This window comes from Mandrillus leucophaeus, unplaced genomic scaffold (assembly GCF_000951045.1).
Source record: "Mandrillus leucophaeus isolate KB7577 unplaced genomic scaffold, Mleu.le_1.0 Scaffold81, whole genome shotgun sequence".
NCBI lineage: Eukaryota > Metazoa > Chordata > Mammalia > Primates > Cercopithecidae > Mandrillus > Mandrillus leucophaeus.
In genome coordinates, this window is record NW_012108808.1 from 4,053,221 (window position 1) to 4,076,356 (window position 23,136).

At 38.8% G+C, this 23,136-nt stretch overlaps 1 protein-coding gene across 2 annotated transcripts in view; it reads left to right on the plus strand.

Annotated features, from left to right (window-relative positions):
* The window catches only part of PALLD (palladin, cytoskeletal associated protein), a 446,787-nt gene that overhangs the window by 160,428 nt on the left and 263,223 nt on the right, over window positions 1–23,136 (plus strand). For both annotated transcript variants that reach the window (XM_011967795.1, XM_011967796.1), the window contains one exon: window positions 17,782–17,960. In XM_011967795.1, coding sequence (XP_011823185.1) covers window positions 17,782–17,960 — 179 coding nt within the window. The remainder of the gene's footprint in view (window positions 1–17,781; window positions 17,961–23,136) is intronic.

Here is a 23,136-nt window from a genome sequence, read left to right on the forward strand (position 1 = left end):
TTCTTGTCTTTCCTGTGTCTTTGTGTCCTTTTGTGAGTAAATTAAGCACAACTTCTTAGAAATGAAACTGCTAGGTCAATTGCCTATGTATCCTAAATTTTGTCAGATTCTCCTTTTAACAGCTTACACCAAATTATGTTCCCGCATTAGTTGTAGCAATCTTCAATATTATGAGTTTTGGCTAGTATTTTAAATATCTTCATTTTCCTTTTAGATGTTCACATAGCTCCCAACTGGAAAACTGTACCCATCCCCTGCCACCATCTCCACCAAGAACCCTGCATGCCCTATGCATTTCATATTGTATAACAGTATTACCAAGCACAATAGTGCTTTCTGAATATCCCTTTCTTTCCTCCTTTATGTAAAATACGTACAGTCTGATGATATTATTTGCTAAAAACATAAATGTATTTACAGATGGTTTTCTAAAGACTAAGTGATATAATCAAAACTTTAGAAAATCAGATTTTGCTCACAAGGGGTTTGGACAGTGCCTTTTCAGGATCATAATTAAACTTAGCTAATTATAATTCCAAGATTGATGCAAGAAGGCAAAAGGTTCAAGAATGAAGTCAATTTTTCCTGAGGTTAGGAATAAATCTATAAATTCTGGTTATATGAATCGCTAAAGAATTATTGTGCAGGGATCAATAAATCACTTCTAAAGCAGTGTTAGAAGGCTATTCCACCTCCTCAGTATACTAGTTACAATTGCATTATTAGGCTCAAGAGTGTTGGGCAAACTGGTTCTTTTAGCTTTTAACACTGCAGTAAATGGCTTGGCAACAGATTTAACATTTTCTTTGTAACATCCAAGGTTAACTCTTTTTTTTCCTTAAGATCTGGAATGTTCCCAACACAAAGAAATGATAAATGTTTGATGTGGGGGACATCCCGGTCACTCTAACTGGATCACTACCTGTCGCACACATGCATCAAAATACCACTTACACCCTAGAAGTGTGAACAGTCACCATGTATCAATTAAACAAACAAAAAAGCCCAGCCTGACCTCAGACCAATTAAAACAGAATCTCTGAAGATGGAACTCTGTCTTTTTTTTTTTTTTTTCCCCCAGGGTTAGCTCTTTAGTCACTGGCCAGAAAATCTCTAATCCCAGCAGCATTTTAGAGCTATTAAGTATTTTAGTTCTTAGCTACTTAGAAATCATAATGACGTAATGATGCTTTATAAGAAGAAGAGGTAGGGGAGGAAGGAAGAATTGCTACTCCTCCTCCTCAGTGATATGAGAGCAAAGAACAAAAATGAGAGGTTATAACCATGAGTATCCATATGCTATGTTTACTTGAACAAAAATGTAAATTTTATCTCTTATTGAAAAGAATTGTTTTTGAACAAAAGTGAATAGCTAAAAATAGTGATTCTGTACAACCAACTAAGGGTCTGATTTTCCTTTAGTTTTTTTGGATTTGTTTGTTTGTTTTGTTTTTGTTTTGGCTTCTCAACACTGAGCATACCTGATGGGGCAGAGGCAGATTCAACACTCCACACCCTCTCAGGGGGCTAGGGTCTGAGGGTTACAATGTTGAGGGGCAGATGTCGCTTGTGAAGCCTCACAGACCCCTTGACCGTGACAGAGAGTTCCTTGAGCAGTGAAAAGCACTTTTCTGTCCCAATGGATAGTCTTATGTGTGCGCCAATCCCAAGCAGAAATCATGATTTTCTTTACTCTATAGGTGATAACCATGATATCCTTCCCCAAGAAGAATGTTGAAAAATCAGAAAGGATATAAAAATGGGAGAAAGGGTGGGATATTCAGGAAACCACCAAAATATGTACATGTGAAAATAAATTTCATGAAACTGATTCTTTGCTTAAATAACAACTTTTTAAACATCTCTTCGAAGCTCTCAAATGGGCCTTTGAAAAATTAAATTACACCACATTGGATCTGAATTTAGCATGTGATTTCCTAACACATTTTTATTTTTTTAATTTAATTAATTTTTTATTATAAATTAAGTTCCAGGGTACATGTGCACAATGTGCAGGTTAACGCAAACATTTTAAAGTTAGAGGTTCTACCTCAATGAAATAAGGCTGAAACATGAACCTTGGGAAGAAACACTGGAAACTTTAGTACAAAGGAAGTTACAAATGAATATGATTAAGTTTAGAAAACTTTCCTAGGAGAGGAAATGTCAGATATTGATTCAGGTTTTTATACAAAGAATGAAAGCATTATTTAAAATATATTTTGTGATGCAAACAGGGAAACATCCTAGTATTTTTGTGTGTGTGCTGAATCTAAGCTCCATGTCACAGCTGATGTGTCCCCAATAAACCATCCTAATTAGAAAGCCCCTGGAAATCTCCAGCATTATCTTAATTAAATTAGGCTAATCTAATAAATGCATCATAATTAAGAGGACTGTGCCATTCTTTAGTATTCAGCACACTAGGCATTAGATGATTTGTTCCACTTCCAGCCATCAGTTGTCATGCTTGCTAAAAGAAAAGAAAAATGATAGCACCAGTCATCGTAGTCCCTCAAGGAATCATCCATCTAGTTCTTGAATTTTCTTTACAACAATTCTGTCAATTATTTCTTCCTCTTCAGAGCATCTAGTGACAGGGAACTGACTAAGTTATTTTGATCTATTTCATTTCGAACATATGGAATAATTTTAGCTGTAAGAAACCTCAGGGATTTTTTTTTAGTTCCTTCAACATAGACCTAACCTACTACCCAGACAACTATTTTTAAGTCCAATTTCAAACCACCTGGAAAAGCAGTGGATCAATGGAACACTAAAGACTATAGGGAGACTACGATCATTCTTGCCCAAAGGCATTGCAAAAAGGCAGGTGTGTAAATAGCATTTACATATAGAATGGACCTCTCCACCTTTTTCTTGTACAGATTAATTTTTAATTTTCCCAACATCTATAAATTGCCAGAATGGTAAAGTAGTGAGGAAACACTTTCTCACAATGTACACAGACTTGAAAGCTGTCAACCTGTCCTCCTTATCACAAACGGTTCTTGGGAACCCCAAGGAGAGATATGGCTGAGGCAGAGATCACATTATCTAGCTCTTCTGCTATACACATATTGGGCTCTGATAATTAGAACATTCAGCCACAAGACAACCTTTGAGTATGCTGTTCTTTTCCTTCACAGCAAACACATATAGCCATTATCATTATTTGTTTTTTTTTTCATTTTTGAGACAGAGTCTTGTCTGTCGCCCAGGCTGGAGTGCAGCTCACTGCAACCTCTGCCTCCTCACGCCATTCTCCTGCCTCAGCCTCCTGAGTAGCTGGGACTACAGGCGCCTGCCACGGTGCCTAGCTAATTTTTTGTATTTTTAGTAGAGATGGGATTTCACCGTGTTAGCCAGGATGGTCTTGATCTCCTGATCTCGTGATCCGCCCACCTTGGCCTCCCAAAGTGCTAAGGTTACAGGCGTGAGATCAGTTATTTATTTATTTTGTTTTAAAGAGACAGAGTCTCACTCTGTTGCCCAGGCTGGCTTCAAACTCCTGGGCTCAAGCAATCCTTCAACCTCAGTCTTCTAAGTAGCTGGGACTACACATGGCTCATCAGTGATATTTTTAAATACAAAAATACACGTTTTTATTTGCTTATGCAAACAAAGGAACTATTATAATTTCCTGCAACTAGTAAATATCATATGCTAAAGCCTTTTTTTCTAATTCCACCTCTTCCTCACCACACCATGTAATAACTTTAGAGTTGTTTTTTTGGTGGGGAGGAGGGAGGGGGTGTTATGTGTATTTTTTTGTCTTTTGCCAAGTTTCTTAAGTGCCTCTGAAGCCAATTTTTAAAAGTTGTGCATTGTGAGATCACAGTTGCTTTGGGGCATACAGGATATAAGTACAAAATGATGGACTGTAGCCAGGTAGTGAGGGCTCTAATTGTAGTCAGAAAGAACATTTTCATCATGACATGACGAAATCTGTATTTTTCAAAGAAAAAGATCTAAATCTGTATCAAGTCATAACATTAGTTTTCCCACTTTTTAAAAAAAATCTAGTCTTATTCATAGAATGAAATGTCAGCCTTAGGCAATTTGCTCTGAAAAACCAACTGAAATGAAACATGGCATTTTATTCGTTATTCAAATGGCCAAATAAAACAAGGTGTAATTAGTCCTGACTTCCTGTTCTTGCTCACACACCTGAGGCCCCTCCCCGCTCTGCTGCAGCTCCGCACAGCCAGGCTCTCAGGGGAAGCAGTGGAGGCAGCCTTCTTGGACAACAGCTTGCTTGTCTACACAGTCAAAAGTATGTATTTGATCAAAGTGGTTGGGAGGAAGACAGGTGTTATTTAGAGAATTACCTGTGTGACTAGAACAAGAAAAGGAGGCAGCATTTGCTGAATGTGCAAATCTTTCAGGAACTTGATTCAAGGAGTGTGTCAGATGTTAAACCCAGGCGTATATGTATGTGGCTACGTGTGTGTGTGTGTGTGTATGTGTATGTAATAGTGTATTTTCACTTTTTTAAAAAATGAAGACATTCACAATTTTAGCCAGAATAGTTGGTGCAAGGCCCGTAAGTGCCACCTGCTAAGAATATAATTCCTTCTACCTCTAATGTTTCATTTTCAAATTAAAAGAGTTCTCTCCTCAGTGGATACTTCATTTATCATAGCTGTCCTTGGAAAGCTGACCTCTAAATGTGAACTTCTAGAAGGAACACAGAATAAGAACAAGGGAAAAGCATTTAGTAAGGAGGGTGGCTTTGAAAGGAGTTAGCTGGGAAAACCTTAACCTGAGAAAGAAAGTGAACCCATTTCTGTACATACAATTATTGACTGATGGGGCGGTTTACAGTTTAACTTCGTGTGCACTCATGCCCTGTTTGAGGTGCCTGTTTTGTGGTTCCGCAGAGACCACACTAGCCACATTTGAATACCATCAGATTAGACTGGAGCCAGAACTCTGCAAAGGGAGGCTCTTCCTCAGCCTCTGACAGAATCACCACCAAATCTGACTGTCCTCCTTGCCCTGAGCAATTGAACTTGGCTCCTTGGATGGAACCTCAACCAATGGAAGCCTCACTTGCAGAACAGATGAAAAATAAAGAAGTGAAGGCTTTTGAATTCTAAAGTTTTAGCTTTTTCAAAAGTAGGGCATTTTCCTCTCATTCTCGATCGCTTCTTCCATTCAGTTTTCTCCTCCCATATTCCTAGTCATGATTACATAGATTAAGGCAAGAAACTGGGGGTTTCGCCAATGAACTCGGGGAAATTTTGAGGGACACCTCCTGCCTTTGACTTTGGGAAAAGCTCCTCCATTGCTAAGGAAAAAGCTGTATTGGATGTAATTGTTAAATGCAAACAAATGACTGCTGGGCTTTCTAGGAGTCCGTACATGAACTGTTTTATGTGGGTTTCTGCAACTCCATAGAATCGAAGACACCAAGAGGAGCTGCGGCCCCTTTCCCTAGTTTGGCTTTAGTCCTTTTGAGTTTCATAATTCTGAGGTGATCATTGTATTTCAGTGGACAGGTTCCAAATGCACAGAAGACTGACAGCATTGTCTGATAAAGCATCTCCCTTTTTATCCCGTTTGGAATGTAATCCAAGTTACAACAATAGCTAATAATTACCTGCCGTAATTGCAGCAACGGAATAGCTGAATGTGCACGTCTAGCTGATTTATGTATGCAATTTCTCATTCTCAAGCTCTCTATAATCCATTCTTCCCCCCACCCCCAACACTTTGAAGCTTTGAAAGCATTCAATACAAATTTTCACAATATAGGTGACTTTGAAGTGTGACTTGTCAGGTCATGCTGACTTATTTTTGTACTTGCATAGAGAATTGGTGAGGATGAATCTATTTTTTTAGCTAACAAGTGTAACTTGAGAATTTGTGAATGAGTGACAGATGGGTTGGGAACCTTCTTTTCCTTCACATATTGTGAAATGTACTTCTGTCTACTCATGGGAATGAGTCACATTTGCAAAAAGCTGTAATATTCATTAGTGCCAAAATGACATTTTTAAGTTGCTCTTGCAATGAGCTATAAGTAAGACAACTCCCCATCCTAGTTTACCTGAAACAGTTATTATTTATTCCTATAATTATCAGTGATTACCTATTTACTTCATTCTCAGAAATGTTCTAGCTTGGACAATATATGTTTACCCTGCATATCCAGATGGTGGGGGAAAACCCAGTATTTTCATGTGCCGTGGCCAAATGGCAGCTTATTTAAAAAATAGAAAAATCTTGGAATGAATAGTCAAGGATATGTGAGAGATTAGAAATCAACATTTCACATTAATTCCTGTGTAAGAAAATTATACGTAAACATAGACTGTTAAAACAGGCATAGCAAATATGTTTCAACTCAGGACCAGCACTAGTTGGCTGGTAGTGGCTGCCCCTAGCATCACTGGAGAAAGACTCTGAAACCAAGTTGGGGATCAGTGGGATATAGGGCTTGCCCTTTTACTGATGTCTGCCATAAGCTCTGGAAAAGCTAGTTGTAAAATGTATACTAGGTATTAAATGTCACCGCCATAGAGCCAGATGAGGTTTTAGTGATAATCCAACCCAGTGTTTTCAAAATGTGTTCCCAGAACACTGATCCTTCAACATGATTCACCGAACACATGTTCCATGGTCCGGTAAGATTGAGAATGATGCCTGCCATATTTCTCTCTCGGGAATTCAGTGTATATTGGCACAGAGCTCTAAAAAGTTCTGTTTAACTTTCTGACAGATGTTTAACTTTGTTTAACCCAGTGCTTGGTAAACCTATGTGGCCACAGAAACCTTTTCAATGTTATCTGTTCACTTGCTACAGAACTAGTTTCTTGGTACACATTTGAGGAAACTCTAGTCTTAGCTCATTCCTTGCATTTCACAAATAAGGAAACTATAGCCCCAAATGAGAGAATGAGTGGACCACAGTCAACCTAGCTGATCTATGGACCAAGCAAAACTGGAACTCAGTGATATAGGAGTTAAGAATAAATTATTTAGGCAGATAGTGAGGGTATAGGAGTCCTCAGTAAGGTTTTCCTTTTAATGAAAAGCAGCCCCAGAATTATACTAAAGATCAGCCTGTAAAATCGAGCTGCAGACACAGACAAGCAAGCGGGAAGCTTGCATGGGTGAATGCCAACAGTCGTGCCAATAGGAACAGGCACCTGGTACTAGGCATGTTCAAAATGGCAGCTCCATCTCCCCTTTTCTTTGCCAGCGACATGTACAGTAAGGAGCAGATTACTCTCTTAGCCAAGTGGGAAGCCCATTTGCATAATAAGATTAGGGTGGGGTAGCTACCCTTCCCGAAACATCACACCTGGTCCAACCAATCTATGGGCCCTATGTAAATCAGACACTGCCATCTCAAACCTGCCTGTAAAATCCAGTGCACTCCCATTTGGGAGACCCTGTCTCTCAAAAGAGAGAGAGCTGTTCTCCTTTATCTTTCTTTTGCTTATTAAGTCTTTGCTTCTAAACTCACTCTTTGTGTGTGTCCATGTCCTTAATCTTTTTGGTGCAAAACAATGACGAACCCCAAGTATTTACCCCAGACAATGAGGCTGCTTCATGAGAACTGCTGACTCCAAGTCCTAGGTCCTTTCCACTGCATCACGAATGAGCAAAATATTAGAAGCAATCTAAGATTTTAATAGCTTCTGGCAGCACAGATATTTAGTAGATTTCACTAATCTATTTTTATAGGTTTTGGTTTTTTGTTGTTGGTGGTGGGTTTTTATTTGGTTTTGTTTTGTTTTGTTTTTTTGAGGTGAGATCTTGCTTTGTCATTCAGGCTGGAGTGCAGTGACACAATCATAGCTCACTGCTGCCTCGAATTCCTGGGTTCAAGTGATCCTCCCACCTCAACCTCCCGAGTACCTGGGACTCTAGGCACATGCCACCATGCCCAGTTAGTTTGCAAAATTTTTTTGTAGAGACAGGGTCTTGTCGTCTTGCCCTGACTGGTCTCTAACTCTTGGACTGAAGTGATCCTTCCATCTTGGCCTCCTAAAGTGCTGGGATTATAGCCGTGAACCACCGTGCACAGCCTGTATTTGTTTTTAAAAGATGGTAAATAAATATCTGTATATTCCTAGTGTCAGACACTAAGCTACCTCTCATGGTCAAAAAAAAGAAAAAAAAAAGGCAAGATAAAATCATTTTCATAGTTTAGTTTTATCTGGGCTGGTCCATCCTTCTATTTTATCCTTTTTCCTTAGGAGATAAAGTGGTTATTTGAGGAAAGAATTGCTAGACATGAATCTGGTTTTGGTTCAAATTCTATTTTATTATTTCCTGGGCTTTGAATTTCAAAAAGCCAGTCTATTTATTGGTCTCTTTTGGGCCATAAGGTTAAAGTACATCTGTTGTCCACACAAATTTAGCTATTGGCCTTCGAACTAAGCAGTCATGAAATTATAGCCATAGTAAATTTAGACAACGATTAATTTCACTTCGGTCTGCCTGTAAATCCACATGACAGAATAAACATAGTTTGTCGTGTGGTTAATGTGAACACATGTAAAAAATTAAGAAATCTTTGGTGACGAGACAAAAAAATACTCCATAAAAATTAATTACTGTTTCATTGTTGATGTATGAAATGCAATACTTACAGATGGCCCGACTTTGAGCTTAGGCAGCAACAGAACTTATCCCGGGCATCACTTTCAAATTTTGTTTTGGTGGTTCTCCAGTTTGGAAAAGGAACACCTGGAAAATATAACCATTGCTGAAGCACTTATCTCTCTGGGGGTTTTTCCTACCCTTTATTTTCATCATTATACCATTACAGAAACTGGTTGCTTCAGTTTTCTTCAAGTATGGACTTCATGAAGCCATGTGGTTGCATGTGCTTTGGGAAGAGGAGGCAGCTGGGGGCTAAATTTGCCATCCTGAAATCATCTGTGACATCCCTTTGAAGATAAATTTTGTCAGGAAGCACAAATCAGTGGAGTTGTGAGGAAGAAGTGGAGAGACATCTTTCAACATAACCTTGCTTCCCCTTGAGCATAAAGGAATTGATTTAAAGGAGAAAATAAAAACTCAACAGTTTTTAAAGGCTTTTATTTAATAAGCACCTGATTGTTTCCATTAACTGGCTTTTAACATTTACCATTTTGCTTAGCAAAGTTGGAGAACATTAGCCAAGATTCATTGATGAAACTTTATAAGTGTTATAAGTCAGATTTGTTTCATTTTAAAAGCCACATGTTTAAAATACAGTGCACAGAAAATTTTCATGATACATAGTTGTGGTTCAATAAAATAAAGATAGCCAAAAGAAACTGTCACTCATAAAATCTACATTTCCTGCTAAGTGTTAGTATTAAAATAGATACTGCTAGTCAACTTGTAAGCCAAACGATGCCATATGTGATTTTTTAACATAAGCTATTTGTATTCTGTACTAGAAAGTGTATCTTAGACTTTGCAGTGATTTGTTGGTTCCTTTCATTAGTCATGAATTTATTATCATAAAAATCAACACTCATGACCCTATCTTGGAGAATCGGAGTGTTCTGAGCAGCTCCAGTATACAGTTCTGAGCCCCACTGCCAGTTGCAGGGGTCACAAGAGAAAGATATTGCTAGGCCACATCAGGGAGGTGAATTTTTAAATGTTCTTACACCACCCAAGAATGGAAGTGACTGGTGGTTTTCAAGGACGGCCATTTGGTCTGAAGCAGCTGCAGCCCCTTGATTTTAATTATCCTCCTGACTCTTTGATCCCTAACCAAAAAGGCCCTAGGACTGTGGACAGATGCAGCCACTCTACTCTAACAACTGGACTCAGACCAAGTCAGCAGTTACATTTAACCTCACCTTGAAATGTAGAAAGTGAACAATTACATATTGAACATTTTCATGTAAAACACTTCCTTGAATTTCAATCCAGCCACATCCTGCTACTGCCATAATGTGAATTTTTGGCACTATCTCATTTTTAAGCTGGAATGTTTGGAAAATCCTTATGGGGAGGGAGGAATCATTATGCAACAACAACAATACACACACACACACACACACACACACACACAGTACATGTATACATATTTATAAAAAACTATTTCAAAATCCCAGCACAGAATAGTATAAAGAAGTATGCCATCTTACAGAACTATAAATGTTACAATCCTTTTTCCTCCTATGTTCTATAATCCTTTATGAACAAGGAAAATTCAAGAATTGTGAATATTATCTCCTCTCCAACAAATTGATTTCAAACTGAGTATTATATCCAAAGAAGCTTAACCAACTTTGAAAGATTTTTGAAGCAATACAAGTTCCTTCCTTCCTTCCTTTCTCTTTCTCTCTCTTTCTCTCTCTCTTTCTTTCTTCTTTCTTTCTCTCTCTTTCTCTCTCTTTCTTTCTCTCTTTCTCTCTCTCTTTCTTTCTTTCCCAGACTGGAGTGCAGTGGTGCGATCTCGACTCACTGCAAGCTCCGCCTCCAGGGTTCACACCATTCTTTTGCCTCAGCCTCCTGAGTAGCTGGGACTACAGGCATGCACCACCATGCCCAGCTAAGTTTTGTATTTTTAGTAGAGATGAGGTTTCACCATCCTGGCCAGGCTGGTCTTGCTTGAACTCCAGACCTTGTGATCTGCCCGCCTCGGTCTCCCAAAGTGCTGGGGTTACAGGCGTGAGCCACCACGCCCCACACAGTACAGGTTTCTATGTGATGGAAAAACTTAAGCTTATTAATTAAAATATATTCATTGTATTTCCTTATGTCTACAATTGGATTTTCTTCTCTGTTAGCCCCTGCTACTAGTCTCATGAACTAAGAAACCTGGCTTAGCTGATATCTATGCTTCCAACCCGTTCCTGCATTGTAGTCTAAGTGAAAAACAAAAAGGCCCTTGATGAATGAATGATTGATGAATGAATGAATGAGCATGACTACATATTCTAATCCTTTTACATTTTATTTCCAATTAGTACAAGGTTATTTTCATGTTTATGGTCTTGAAATCTGACAGCCAGTCCCAACTGGTTTATTCTTATATTAGCAACTTAATTCTTTTGAAGGGGCATGTACCATGCCCGCTAATTTTGCAAGGTTTGGCTCTCCAGCTTCCCTCAGCTCCTTGTTTGTGTGGCAATTACATAGCTATTTAACAGCTGCACTAGGAATTAAAGAGGAGGAATCAGTAAGCTTTGTTAAAACATGTATCTATCCATAGATACATGTTTTGATGAAAGATGAAAGCCAAAAGCATTAAGGAAAATGAAATTTTGGAGACTCCCTGGTTTTTATTGTTTGTGTTCTTCTTTTTAATTGCTATAGATAAATGAGAGTTGCCTATATCTAAAAATATAATGACAACTACTTCACAAGGTACTTGTGAAAATAAAATAAGGTCATATTTGCATATAATATGCATTCAATAAATATTCTCTTTCCCTTAATTTGAATTTCTATAAGTCCTCAAGAATTATCATTGTTCCCAAATATTGTATTATCTTTTCATCCTAATTATGAGATCATAATTACATGTTTTTAATGATTTTATGGCAGAAAATAAAAAATGTGATTGAAGTTGAAATTTTTCAGAAGTTCAGAATGGGAATGTAGATAATAAGATTTTAATTTTTTGATATGCTACCCAGATACTATTCACTAGATACAAGGCTTCCAGGTATTCAAAATGGAATGAATAAATGTCTGAGGGGATCGTCAAATCAAATTTTACTTGAGTGGATTTTCTCTTAGCCACATTCCACCCACACTCCTCTCTCAGTCAAACCCCTCTACGCTCTTGGCCGAGAGCAATTAAACAGGGCTTTCAGGATCTGGAGGAAAACGAGAATGTATCCCCTAGAAAGAGATCAGATTGAGGATGGCAAATGTGTTTCATTTCAACCTTCCACTTCAGTTGCTTTGTAGCCTTAAACAGCTATGCTGAGGATTCTCAGACATTCCATTTCACTAGCAAAGAACGTTCTGATGAGTGAGTGACGTGTGCCACAGGAAGAAGGGGGATAGTGTCCTTGCCTGTGCCATGCATTTACCAAACCTATACTTCCTCCTATTTTGTATGTTTCACAGTTTAGCTTGTCACCCTAGTATCTCTTTCCCTAAATGACATCAGCAACAAGAATTTAATGTGAGAAAAATTTCAGGAGGTCAAAATTTAACCAACAGATCTCCCATTTAGCTCTTTAGAGAATAGTAAATGTTTTGAGTTCTTTGCCAGGAAGCTGGAATTATGACCTTTGAGAAACTGAACTAAACAAACATGACTGTAGCACACCCATCTCGTCCAATGTGTGGTGCCAAAACTTCAAAACTCTAAGATTCTCTTAGACAAGAAGGTGATTTGTCTTTAATCAGCTACATAAAGAGTGGATGAGGCAGATTTCCTTTTCTGATATATGCACTAACTAGATTATTTTGAGTTTAAGTGCATGCTTTTTAAATGCATTGCAGTTTGAGTTGGTGAAAGTCTATAAGCCTCTCTCCATATATATTTTAAAGCAGAAACTGTAGCCAATATTAAACTATTTGTTCAGTCCTTTTCTCATCTTTTATCTTCTTTGATAAGCTCAATGGCAGTGTGCCCTGTTTGAAAATGTAGGTTTGACTGCTATTCAGATATGGTGAGGTAAACAGATTAGATGACTGTCATTGGAAAGGTACTAAATAGTTTGTTATTCATAGTTCCCAAGAGGAGGGGGCATGCCGCACCACAGGGGACTGCAGGGGATGTGCCAGGGTCAGTCAGAAGGCTAAGGAGCACGAGGGAAATTTGGACAGGAGCCTTTGCCCAGGAATCCACAGGAAAGGGATAGGTGAGGCAAGGTAAGCAGGGTTAGAACTGCCTGTTTTGAGTAATTTCAGTGGGTTCTCAAGCGTAGGGGCTGTTTCTGGTTGTCTGGTATCTGACCCCGGGTTGATGTGGGGAGGGAAGTTGTGGCCCTGAGTATGAGAGCCCAATAGAGGGGGTGCTGAGTATGTGGGCTCTGGATTGGTTAGTTTGCATATGGAGGGCACGCTCCCAGGAGGGTCTTTAACACGTCTAGGAACTGGCTAACCCTGGGAGGGGCAGTCCCTGCAGGGTCAGCCATGTCCCAGATGCAAAATTGAATGCATGCAAAATTATGTTCTTTTTGTATGTTTCTCTCTGTACTCAAAAATAATTAACCTTATTCGTTTGACAGTTGATCATTTGTCCCTTTCTGATATCATCTGTATTGTTTCCTCGTGCCATTATTTGGTATCAAGAGCATTTATGACAATTCCCCCAACTAGAAACCAACTACTTCTTGATTGTTTAAAAAAAATGCAATTTTTAAGTTTTAAAATTGATCTATAGAGTATTGCACATAGTTGGTGCTTTAAAGTATTTATTATCAGCCCCACATTACTTTAGAACATGCATCCGATGAAATAGCAAATAGTGAAGAAATCTGTGCTCCAATAGATTTGTAAAATGCTGCATACATATTACATCTCACTCCTTGATGTTCACAATTCACATGTCCTTATTTAAGGCCCTGGGAAGTTCTACAGAAAAGAACTTTGTTTAACATTGTCCCAATCCAGCCATTTACTAAACTTATTTGACCATGAAACTTTTTCTCACTGGGTACCTGCTAACAACCCAGGAATATGTTGCAGAATGCTTTTCTATCCTGTTTCTTCCATGGAATTTGTACTTTTAAAAAAAAATAAAGACTGATTATAAATTGAGTGATAATGATAAGTTTAAGACTAAAGAAAATAATCAGCAAGTGCAATAAAGTGCTTGAAATACACCTTAATACTGGCAGAAAAGTTAAGACAATGAATGCGCTTTCTGCCTCAGTCAAACTCATCTATTTAGTGAAGTGAAATGGTTCATTATGTAATAAAACTCTTCAACAACTGCATATGGCAAAATGATTGGTGCTTGTAAACCACTAGGCTGACCTGTTTTTGCTTTTTAAATATGCATGCTTTTTGTTCTCCAGCTCAGTGAATAAAATTGAAACAGCATCTCAGATGGTAACACATAGAAGAAATAATGCAGAGAAAAGAATAAATTTGCCCAGTAAGGTATAAGTAAAATAATCAGCATGAGCCATGCATATTGCTTTCAGGGAAAGCAACTGACAGCCAGGGAAAGTCAGTTGTTGACGTAAGTGCCTGTCAAGTCACCAGTTTTATGTTGTTAAAATGTGGTAAGTTAGGGTGTGACCCAAGGGGAGGAGAAAAAAAAAACTGCAAATATTTGGATGGCAGGCTCTCCCTAAAAACAAAATGGGCAGCATAGTTTCTGGCCAATATTTAGATGAATGTGTTTGATCTATGATTGGAATCATTTGCTCAATGGAACTAGCAGTGGCAGAGCAAAGAGGCTCAACTGTGGCTTTAGGAAAGTCATTTAGCCTTCCAGTTCAGGTTCCTCATCTGTATGAGGAGATAAAATGTCAAGGTTTTTTTGTTAAATGGAAGAGTGTATTTTTAATGATTGTGTTAAAAAGTATTTCACGAAATAATGTAGAAAATTCTTTGATGAAGGGTGCAAGTAAATTAATGGCTTAGCTTACTTGAAATATACTAGGATACAATCATGTTTCTGAGATCACAGGCCCACATTGGACCTTTAAATATATTGATGGATTTGGCACCTTGTCTTTATCACAACCATGGTACTTAACTTTCCATGTTAGACTGAAATTAGCTTTTGATGGGCCTTTCCATCCTATTGGAATGTAAGTTTTTCCATGGTAGAGGCCTGGTCCTTTTTTTTTTTTTTTTGAGACAGAGTCTCACTCTGTCACCCAGGTTAGAGTGCAGTGGCACGATCTCAGCTCACTGCCAGCTCCACCTCCCGGGTTCACGCCATTCTTCTGCCTCAGCCTCCTGAGTAGCTGGGACTACAGGCGCCCGCCACTATGCCCGGCTAGTTTTTTGTATTTTTAGTAGAGGTGGGTTTCACCGTGTTAGCCAGGATGGTCTCGATCTCTTGACCTTGTGATCCACCCGCCTTGGCCTCCCAAAGTGCTGGGATTACAGGTGTGAGCCACCGCGCCCAGCCCCTGGTCTTATATTAACTTACTCTCTAGGTTCTAGCACAATGTTTGGCATATGAATGTATTAAGCATGCCTTTTAATTTTCAGTATCTCTGCTGCTTTGGCATGCAAGGGACCAGAGATACAATATACATTTTTAAAAAATGGTTGCTATGTTAAACAAGTGACCTAGCTGGAGAGCCAAGACTCTGTGAGGCGGGTCATTCTGGTCCAGAACTTATCAGACCAACACTTCTTAAAGTGCACATGATCACCTAGGGGACCTGAACTGATTCAGTAGATTTGGGGTGAGGGTCAAGATACTGCATTTCTAACAAGTTCCCAGGTGATGCTGATGCTGCTGGCTGCAGGACCACACTTTAAGGAGCAAAAAGCAGGAGTGGGGAACCTTTTTCTATAAAGATCCAGATACTAAATAATTGGGGCTTTGAGGGTCATGTAGTATGTTGCAACTACTACTTGACTCTGTCACTATAATGCAAAAGCAGACATAGACAATATGTAAATGAATGAGCATGGTTATGTTCCCCCCACCACCAAAAAAAAAAAAACCACCTTATTTAAGGACTCTGAAATGTGAACTTTATGTCACAAAATATTCTTCTTTTTTTGATTTTCTTCAAACCTTTAAAAGTATAAAAACCATTTTTAGCTCAAGGGCCATATAAAAACAGGCAGTAGGCTTGCAGGCTGTAAGTTTGCTGAGTGAGAGGATAAGATACTAGTCACTTACGTAGTTGGCAAAGGTTTCCCTATGGAGTACATCTAACCAAAAGAAACGAATCCTTCTCCCTATTGAACCTCTGTTGCATTTTTTTATGCTTCATTTTCCCCCAATAGGTGGTTTATATCTTTTTCATGGAAGGTAGAAACACTCGAATTCACAGTACAGACAGACAAACTCAGCTAGTTTAGAGTTTAGCAGACATTATTTTTTGTTACCTGTAGTAGGTAATGCAGTTCCTCACACATAGAAGAAGCTCCATTAGTGTATATTCAGTTTATTTTAATCTGTTGAAGAAGACTTTAGCTTCGTCTTAAGGAAGAGTAGTTCCTAGATGGGATTAATGAAGAAGGTAAGGAGATGATTCCAAGGAGAAGAAAATGTGGGCACAGAAAAATAGGCAGGTAATATTTGAGGGCTATGTAAGGAGCAGTAAGTCCATGCAAATATTCGACAGAAACAGGGGATTAGTATAAGAAAACGATAGGGCCAAGTTATATGAAAGCCCTCAATGACATATCTGAAGTTTAGGGAATGATTTATGTAGGGAAAAACTTCAAGAGCATTAATCTGATGACAGAATATAGAAAGAATTTATAGTCTGCTGGTGATGGAGAGACCAATTAAAACACTAAAGCCACAGTTAATACTGATGGGTGAGGATCTGGACTAGGGTTTTGGAAAGATAACAGAAAAAAAAAGAGACTGGAGGATGACTCTGGGCTGGAAAGTTCTTCAAGACTTTATGACAACAAAGAAAACCATACAGTGCCCCAGAATCAAGAAATACTGCCTTCCTCAATTGCCCCCAAAATAATATGGTTTGCATTGCATAGAATGCTCAGTTGGCTGATCATTTTATGTTCTTTAATTCCCCAGGTCTTATCTCTTCTTTGGTGAGAATCACATATTTAATGTTGAGTATGATTTCTGGAGTTGATACTCAGAATATTAGCAAACTCATTTGCTTTATTAACTTTATTTTCAAATTAAATTAGACAAAAACCTATATTATCCTACTCTAAACACAGAAAAAAAAAAGTCTTCCATGTCCTATTTCACAAAAGGATGTGAAATCCAAGTAATTTTATAGGAAACTAGACTTACAGAAAATCTCTAAGTGCCCATTAAGAGCTAAATGGACAATATTTTCCCAGAGAATTCAATCCTTTTAGTTGTAAGTGGCAGATTTCTACACATCTCTTTAAAAATAAATCCCATTTGGGTTTTTTTTAGGGCAGCTTTGGGCTTTGTTTTGTTTTGTTTGTATGTTTGTTTCTTGGTAAAATGTAAAGGCAACCAAATGTTACTGAGAATTTGAGGTGCTGGGGGAAGAGGGGAGAGAGAGTGAGAGAACCTGTGTTCAAACAGTCTGGCAGCCTGGAATTTCCCACACGAAGGGCCTGATTGTTTGGGATAGGAAAAGTGCTGATCAGCAAGAATGAATTACAGCACAACTGCTATATCTCTCCACATCTTGGAGGCCAAGGCAGTCTGCTAGAAAGTTTTGTAAATATCAGAAATGTGGAAGGCATTAAATCTGTTACTGCTCAGCTGATCAGAAGTCTTAAGGTCAACAAAAATATTGCTGCCTGTGATTTTTTAACATGATGATAAGTTTCCTTTCATATATTAAATATTTTGAGCATAATGTTTATATTACTTTTCTATTTTCCTTTAGATAAGACTAATAGATAAAACTGTAATAAATGGAGGAGGTATTTGTTATAAAGCATTTTATAAGACACTGAATTTCTGTTCCTTTTATTTTATAACTGAAACGGTCTTTCTGAGTTTGACAGCGTCACTTGGGTTGATAAAATGTACAAGATGCTTTACAAAGAAAACCTATGGGAATTGTCTAGTCATTAATTTCACAGTCTAAATTGTAGAGTTTCCATTAGTAACACTGACACTGATTTTTTTTAAATCAAACAAACATAGTTTTGCATAGCAACTAGCCTTCACTTCTGCTTTATTGTTTTAAACATCACCATTTCCTTTCTTTCCCCCCTGTCCTTTGACCTCCATTTGGCCTGCAGATGGTTCTGTGAAGGGAAAGAACTGCACAACACTCCTGATATTCAAATCCACTGTGAGGGTGGGGACCTCCATACCCTGATCATAGCAGAGGCCTTTGAGGACGACACAGGTCGCTACACCTGTCTGGCTACGAATCCCAGCGGCTCAGACACAACATCTGCTGAGGTGTTCATTGAAGGTAAGGAGGGGTGCCTGGTAATGGGGGATAAAGGTGTGTCAGTGGTCTAATCACTCCAGTATCTTGGGCGTGCAAATGTGCCTTTCCAAGGCAAACAGCACAGTGGTGTTCTAATTCAAACTTCATTTCCCTGAAAACCTTTATAAATTGAACTGTTCTGACATTTAGGCACCCATCAACTATCTCTGATGTCAACATTTGTTCCTTTTAATGTAGAATGTTTCCACTCCATTAACTTGAATTATTTAAAATGTAAGGCATCCAAATTATTTTTGTCTTCCTCTAATAAATGAAGCATAGAAACATAATTGAAATATCATATCAAGCAAAGTTAAGCGATACATGACTCAGGAAATCATTCATGAGAATTTTAAGTGATTGAATACTTTTAAATGTTCTCATTTTTACTAAATTCTAGAATTTTGCCTCTTTTGTTAAGACCCCATTATTCCTGCTAAATGCACTATAAACTTGCAATCACTAGGTGAGAATATTCAAGAATCAATGTTGTATTAAAGAGGGGTAAGCAGAGAATGAGCTATTTCTGTTGTTCTATTCATCTTTGACAGGATTCAATCTCCAGGGAGTTGAAAAACTTGATATCAAAGTATTATATTTTACATTTTTATTGTGTTTTGATCAATACCAATCATTTAGAATAGTTGGAAGTGTTTTAAGCACTGTAGTGTTTATACTGTTCCTAAATCCATAAATTGATGAGTGCTCTGTTAACTGGTTGCTTTCAAAATAATAGTTAAAATATAGAAAGAATATTAAAATCCTTGAGGTCTGTACACTTTTTTTAACTATTTAATAGCACCAATATCTTCATTATGTAGAGGTGAAGAAGGCAAGATGTGAGCCACCATTTATAGCTCCTTCAGGAACTGACCCACAGCAATTAGCTTTAAAAGTAGGGCCGGGTGAGGTGGCTCATGCCTGTAATCCCAGCACTTTGGGAGCCCGAGGCAGGAGGATTGCTTGAGGCCAGGAGTTTGAGACAAGACTGGGCAACATACTGAGACCCTATTTCCAAAAAAACCAAAAACCAAAACACACACACACACACACTTTTTTTAAAGTTAGCCTGGCCTGGTGGCATGTACCTGTACTCCCAGCTACTCAGGAGGCTGAGGAGGTAAGGAGGGAGGATTGCTTGAGTCCATGAGGTTGAGGTTACATTGAGCTATGATGACACCACTGCCCTCCAGCCTGGAAGACAGAGCAAGACCTCATCTCTTAAAAAGGAGAAAAAATTAAAAATAAAAAGTAACTATTACTGATGACTTAAAGTATGTACCTTTACTTGAGTGAAAGGATCCTCCACATTATCTATGTCAGCAAACATCTTGGAGTGCCTCAAGGGACCTTGTCCTGTTAATAAAAACAAACATTCTATATGTAATAACAACTGATACTTACATGACACTTACAAAATGCACGCGTGCACGCAAACACACACACACAATCATTTACACTTTGCCGTAGCCTACGAGATATTATTAGTATTCCCTTTTTATAACTGAGGCCCAGAGAGGTAGAAGAAACTTGTTCAAAGTCACACAAGAATTTGAACCAAGACAGTCTTGCTCCAGGATCCATATTAACCACTCTATCATACAGATAGGTATTTCAAAGTGCTGCATGAATTAAAAGTGAATGATAAAAAGATGTTTAAAATTTCACTAATGAGTTGGCAGTATTATTCAGGGGTAGCAAACTTCTTAAGGCATGTTAGAATACAGTGAAGGGAACTTAAACTTCCATAAAAACCCTGTCTGCTAATGATGATCAGATGTGTCCTCTAACAGGTAGAGCACTTTTAAATGAAATTCTTTATTTGCTTGCAAGATTGCTAGAAATATGGTAAGTTTTGGGTTCTGCTGCTTCCATACTACAAATATTAAATGAAATCACATTAGATTTAAGTAAAAGCCTGTCAATTTAACCAAAATTTATTAAGGCCCTACTAAGTGCTACACAGTGCAGGTATACATGTGGTTAAGAGACAATTCCTGATATCAAGGATTTCTCAATCTAACAGCAGATAGATTTTAAAAAAAAGCCGGGCCCAGTGGCTCACGCCTATAATCCCAGCACTTTGGGAGGCCAAGTAAGAGATCAAGACCAGCCTGGCCAACATGGTAAAATCCCGTCTCTACTAAAAATACAAAAATTAGCCGGGCGTGATGGTGGGCACCTGTAGTCCAGCTACCCAGGAGGCTGAGGTACGAGAATCACTTAAACCTGGGAGACAGATGCTGCAGTGAGCCGAGATCATGCCACTGCACTCCAGCCTGGGCAATAGAGTGAGGCTCAGTCTCAAAAACAAACAAACAAAAAAAGGAATGTAAAATGATAAAGTAATATTATAATAAGTGGTATAAGAGAAATCAAAAGCATTTTAAGAACTTATAAAAGTTAAATGCATGATATATAAGATATATATAAAATCATATATATATATGTACTATAAAATGAGATATTTCACTGCCTCTTGAAACCAGCTACAGAGTCCAACTGGGATAGACTCAAACTCTCACCACACTGATATTTAACTTTAAATGTCGTTCTTCTGTATAAAAGTCTCTGAACTGCCAGTCCTCTTCTACCAGTCCTTTCAAATCATCTGCATGAGGTACTAAATATAAGAAAAGTATCCCTCTAGTTCTATATGCCACGTATGTATCATGTTCAGGACTTCAACAGAGATAGTGGATTTCTTCCAGTGCACAGCTTTCCATGTGACACTGCTGAACTTACTGAGACATCCAACGCCGTTGGGTACCTCTGACTGTAGATAGATCGTAGGTGACTTTAGATAAATTGAAGGGAGGTTAAGGAAGCTGGACATGGCAAGAATGAAGAGTTGTGAAGATTCAGTCTGCTAAGCCTAACATAAAGTGCTTTAGAAAACTGGCTCCTTGGCCTTGTGAAATATGAATAATTTTTTAAAAACAAAAGATTTTAGTGTTTTTATCCTTAAGAACAGTTATGTGAAGTGGGAGAGAACCTCAGATAAATTCTTAGCCTCAACTTATGACTGAAAGTAAGAAATTTTTATATTTTACTTATTCTAGCACTAAATTCGACTCACCCATATTCCTATTGAATTACTTCCTGAAGCATGTTATTACTACATCAGCTGTCGTTGGCAGCCTATCTATCAGAGGGTAGAAAGGTTTCTTTTTGAAATTAAAATTTCAGCAAAGCCTTCTCTGAAAGTTTAACAACCTACTAATTAAAAGCTGTCTAAATTCCACTGTCTCATGCATCAAGTTTTAGAATGATACAAAAGAGATTACAGCTTAAGAACAGTGCCTAGCATTCATTTAGTGTCACCTAGGAGCCAGGTACTGTTCTTCATTTTTACAGTGATTACCTCATTTCATCCTTACAAAAATCACTCCATTTAATTTTTTTGTTTTTTTAAATTGACAAATAATAATTGTACATGGGCTATGTAGTTCTGCTTTGATATGTATTACGTATAGTGATCAGATCAGGGTAATTAGCATATCCATCATCTCAACATTTATCATTTCTTTGTGTTGAGACACTCAATATCCTCCTTCTAGCTATTTAAGACCATGTAAGGTATTTTTGTTTACTATAGTCATCCTGTAGTAGTATGGAACATTAGAACGTATTCCTCTTACACTTTCAGCTGTAATTTTGTATCCTTTAACAGTCTCTTCCTATCCTCCCCTTCTCTTTCCCCTTTCTAGCCCCTATTAGCCCCTGTTCTGCTTTTTTACTTCTATGAGATTAACTTTTTTTTTTTTTTGAGATGGAGTCTCGCTCTGTCACTCAGGCTGGAGTGCAGTGGCGCGATCTTGGTTCACTGCAAGCTCTGCCTCCCGGATTCACGCCATTCTCCTGCCTCAGCCTCCCAAGTAGCTGACACTACAGGCGCCCGCCACCACGCCCAGCTAATTTTTTGTATTTTTAGTAGAGACGAGGTTTCACCGTGGTAGCCAGGACGGTCTCGATCTTCTGACCTCATGATCCGCCCGCCTCAGCCTCCCAGTGTGCTGGGATTACAGGCGTGAGCCACCACACCCGGCCAAGATTAACTTTTTTAACAGAAAGTTAAACACTGCATGTTCTCACTCATGTGTGAAAACTAAAAATCAGCCTATTTTATAGTTGAAGACACTGAAGTTTTAAGAGGCTAAGTAATGACCAAGATCACACATATACACACGTGTGCGCACACACACATCTGGGAGTCAAGGATTCAAACCTAGGCAGTCTGACTCCTGAATCTGCCCTCTACCCTACAGCATAAAATCCAAATAAACTCATTATCACTAGGGCAGCTACAGTTCCTCACCTTCATCTGGTAACAGGATTTCGGATCTGAGCACGGCATTTTTCAGGGCATATAATTGAGCACTTTTCGGTCATTCTCAAGAATACAGCGAGTGACTACTGTAAGGGAGGCAGTGGTTCACCCTTGAGACAGACAGCAGCGAACAAGCAGGCCTCTGCCCTCACTGCACGAACACTCCAGAAGACGGCCAGAGTAACCCAGTAAACTCATAAGGCATTCCAGCAGCGGCACGTGCTGTGAGAGAAATAAAGGTGGCTGATGGGAAGCGGTGATCAGGAAGGCCACTCCAAAGAGATGATATGTGGTCTCAGAAAGGAGCCTGAGAAGGAGCCAATAGGGAAGGCTGGGGAAAGAGTGCTCCAGACCAAGGGAACAAGTACAGAGGACCTGGTGAGGACAGCCAGATGTGCCCAAGGAGCAGGAGGAAGTCCAGAGTGACTGGAACATCAGATGGAGGAGGTAGCTCAGGGGCTTGGGCCGCAGCCGGGGTACGCGGAACACAGGGCCGAGGCTAAATCAAATTGAAAATCATGGAGGGTTTAAACTGATTCATATTTTCTAACTGACACTTTGGGTTATAATTGGGGATACCAGTGGAAGCCTATTGCCGGTGCCTCAGGAGGATACAGCAGAGATGAAGGGAATAAGTCAGATTCGAATTGGGTTCAGAGGCAGGTCCAAAAGCCCTGCAGTGGTTCCACGTGGAGGCGAGGGGAGGAAAGGAATCAGGGATGACTCTGTGGTTTCAGCTGTACCGTTTGTGAAGACAATGGTGCCAATCTCTGAAATGAGGAAGACGGGAGAGGAACAGGATTAGGGGACAGAAGGAATTAAGTGCTG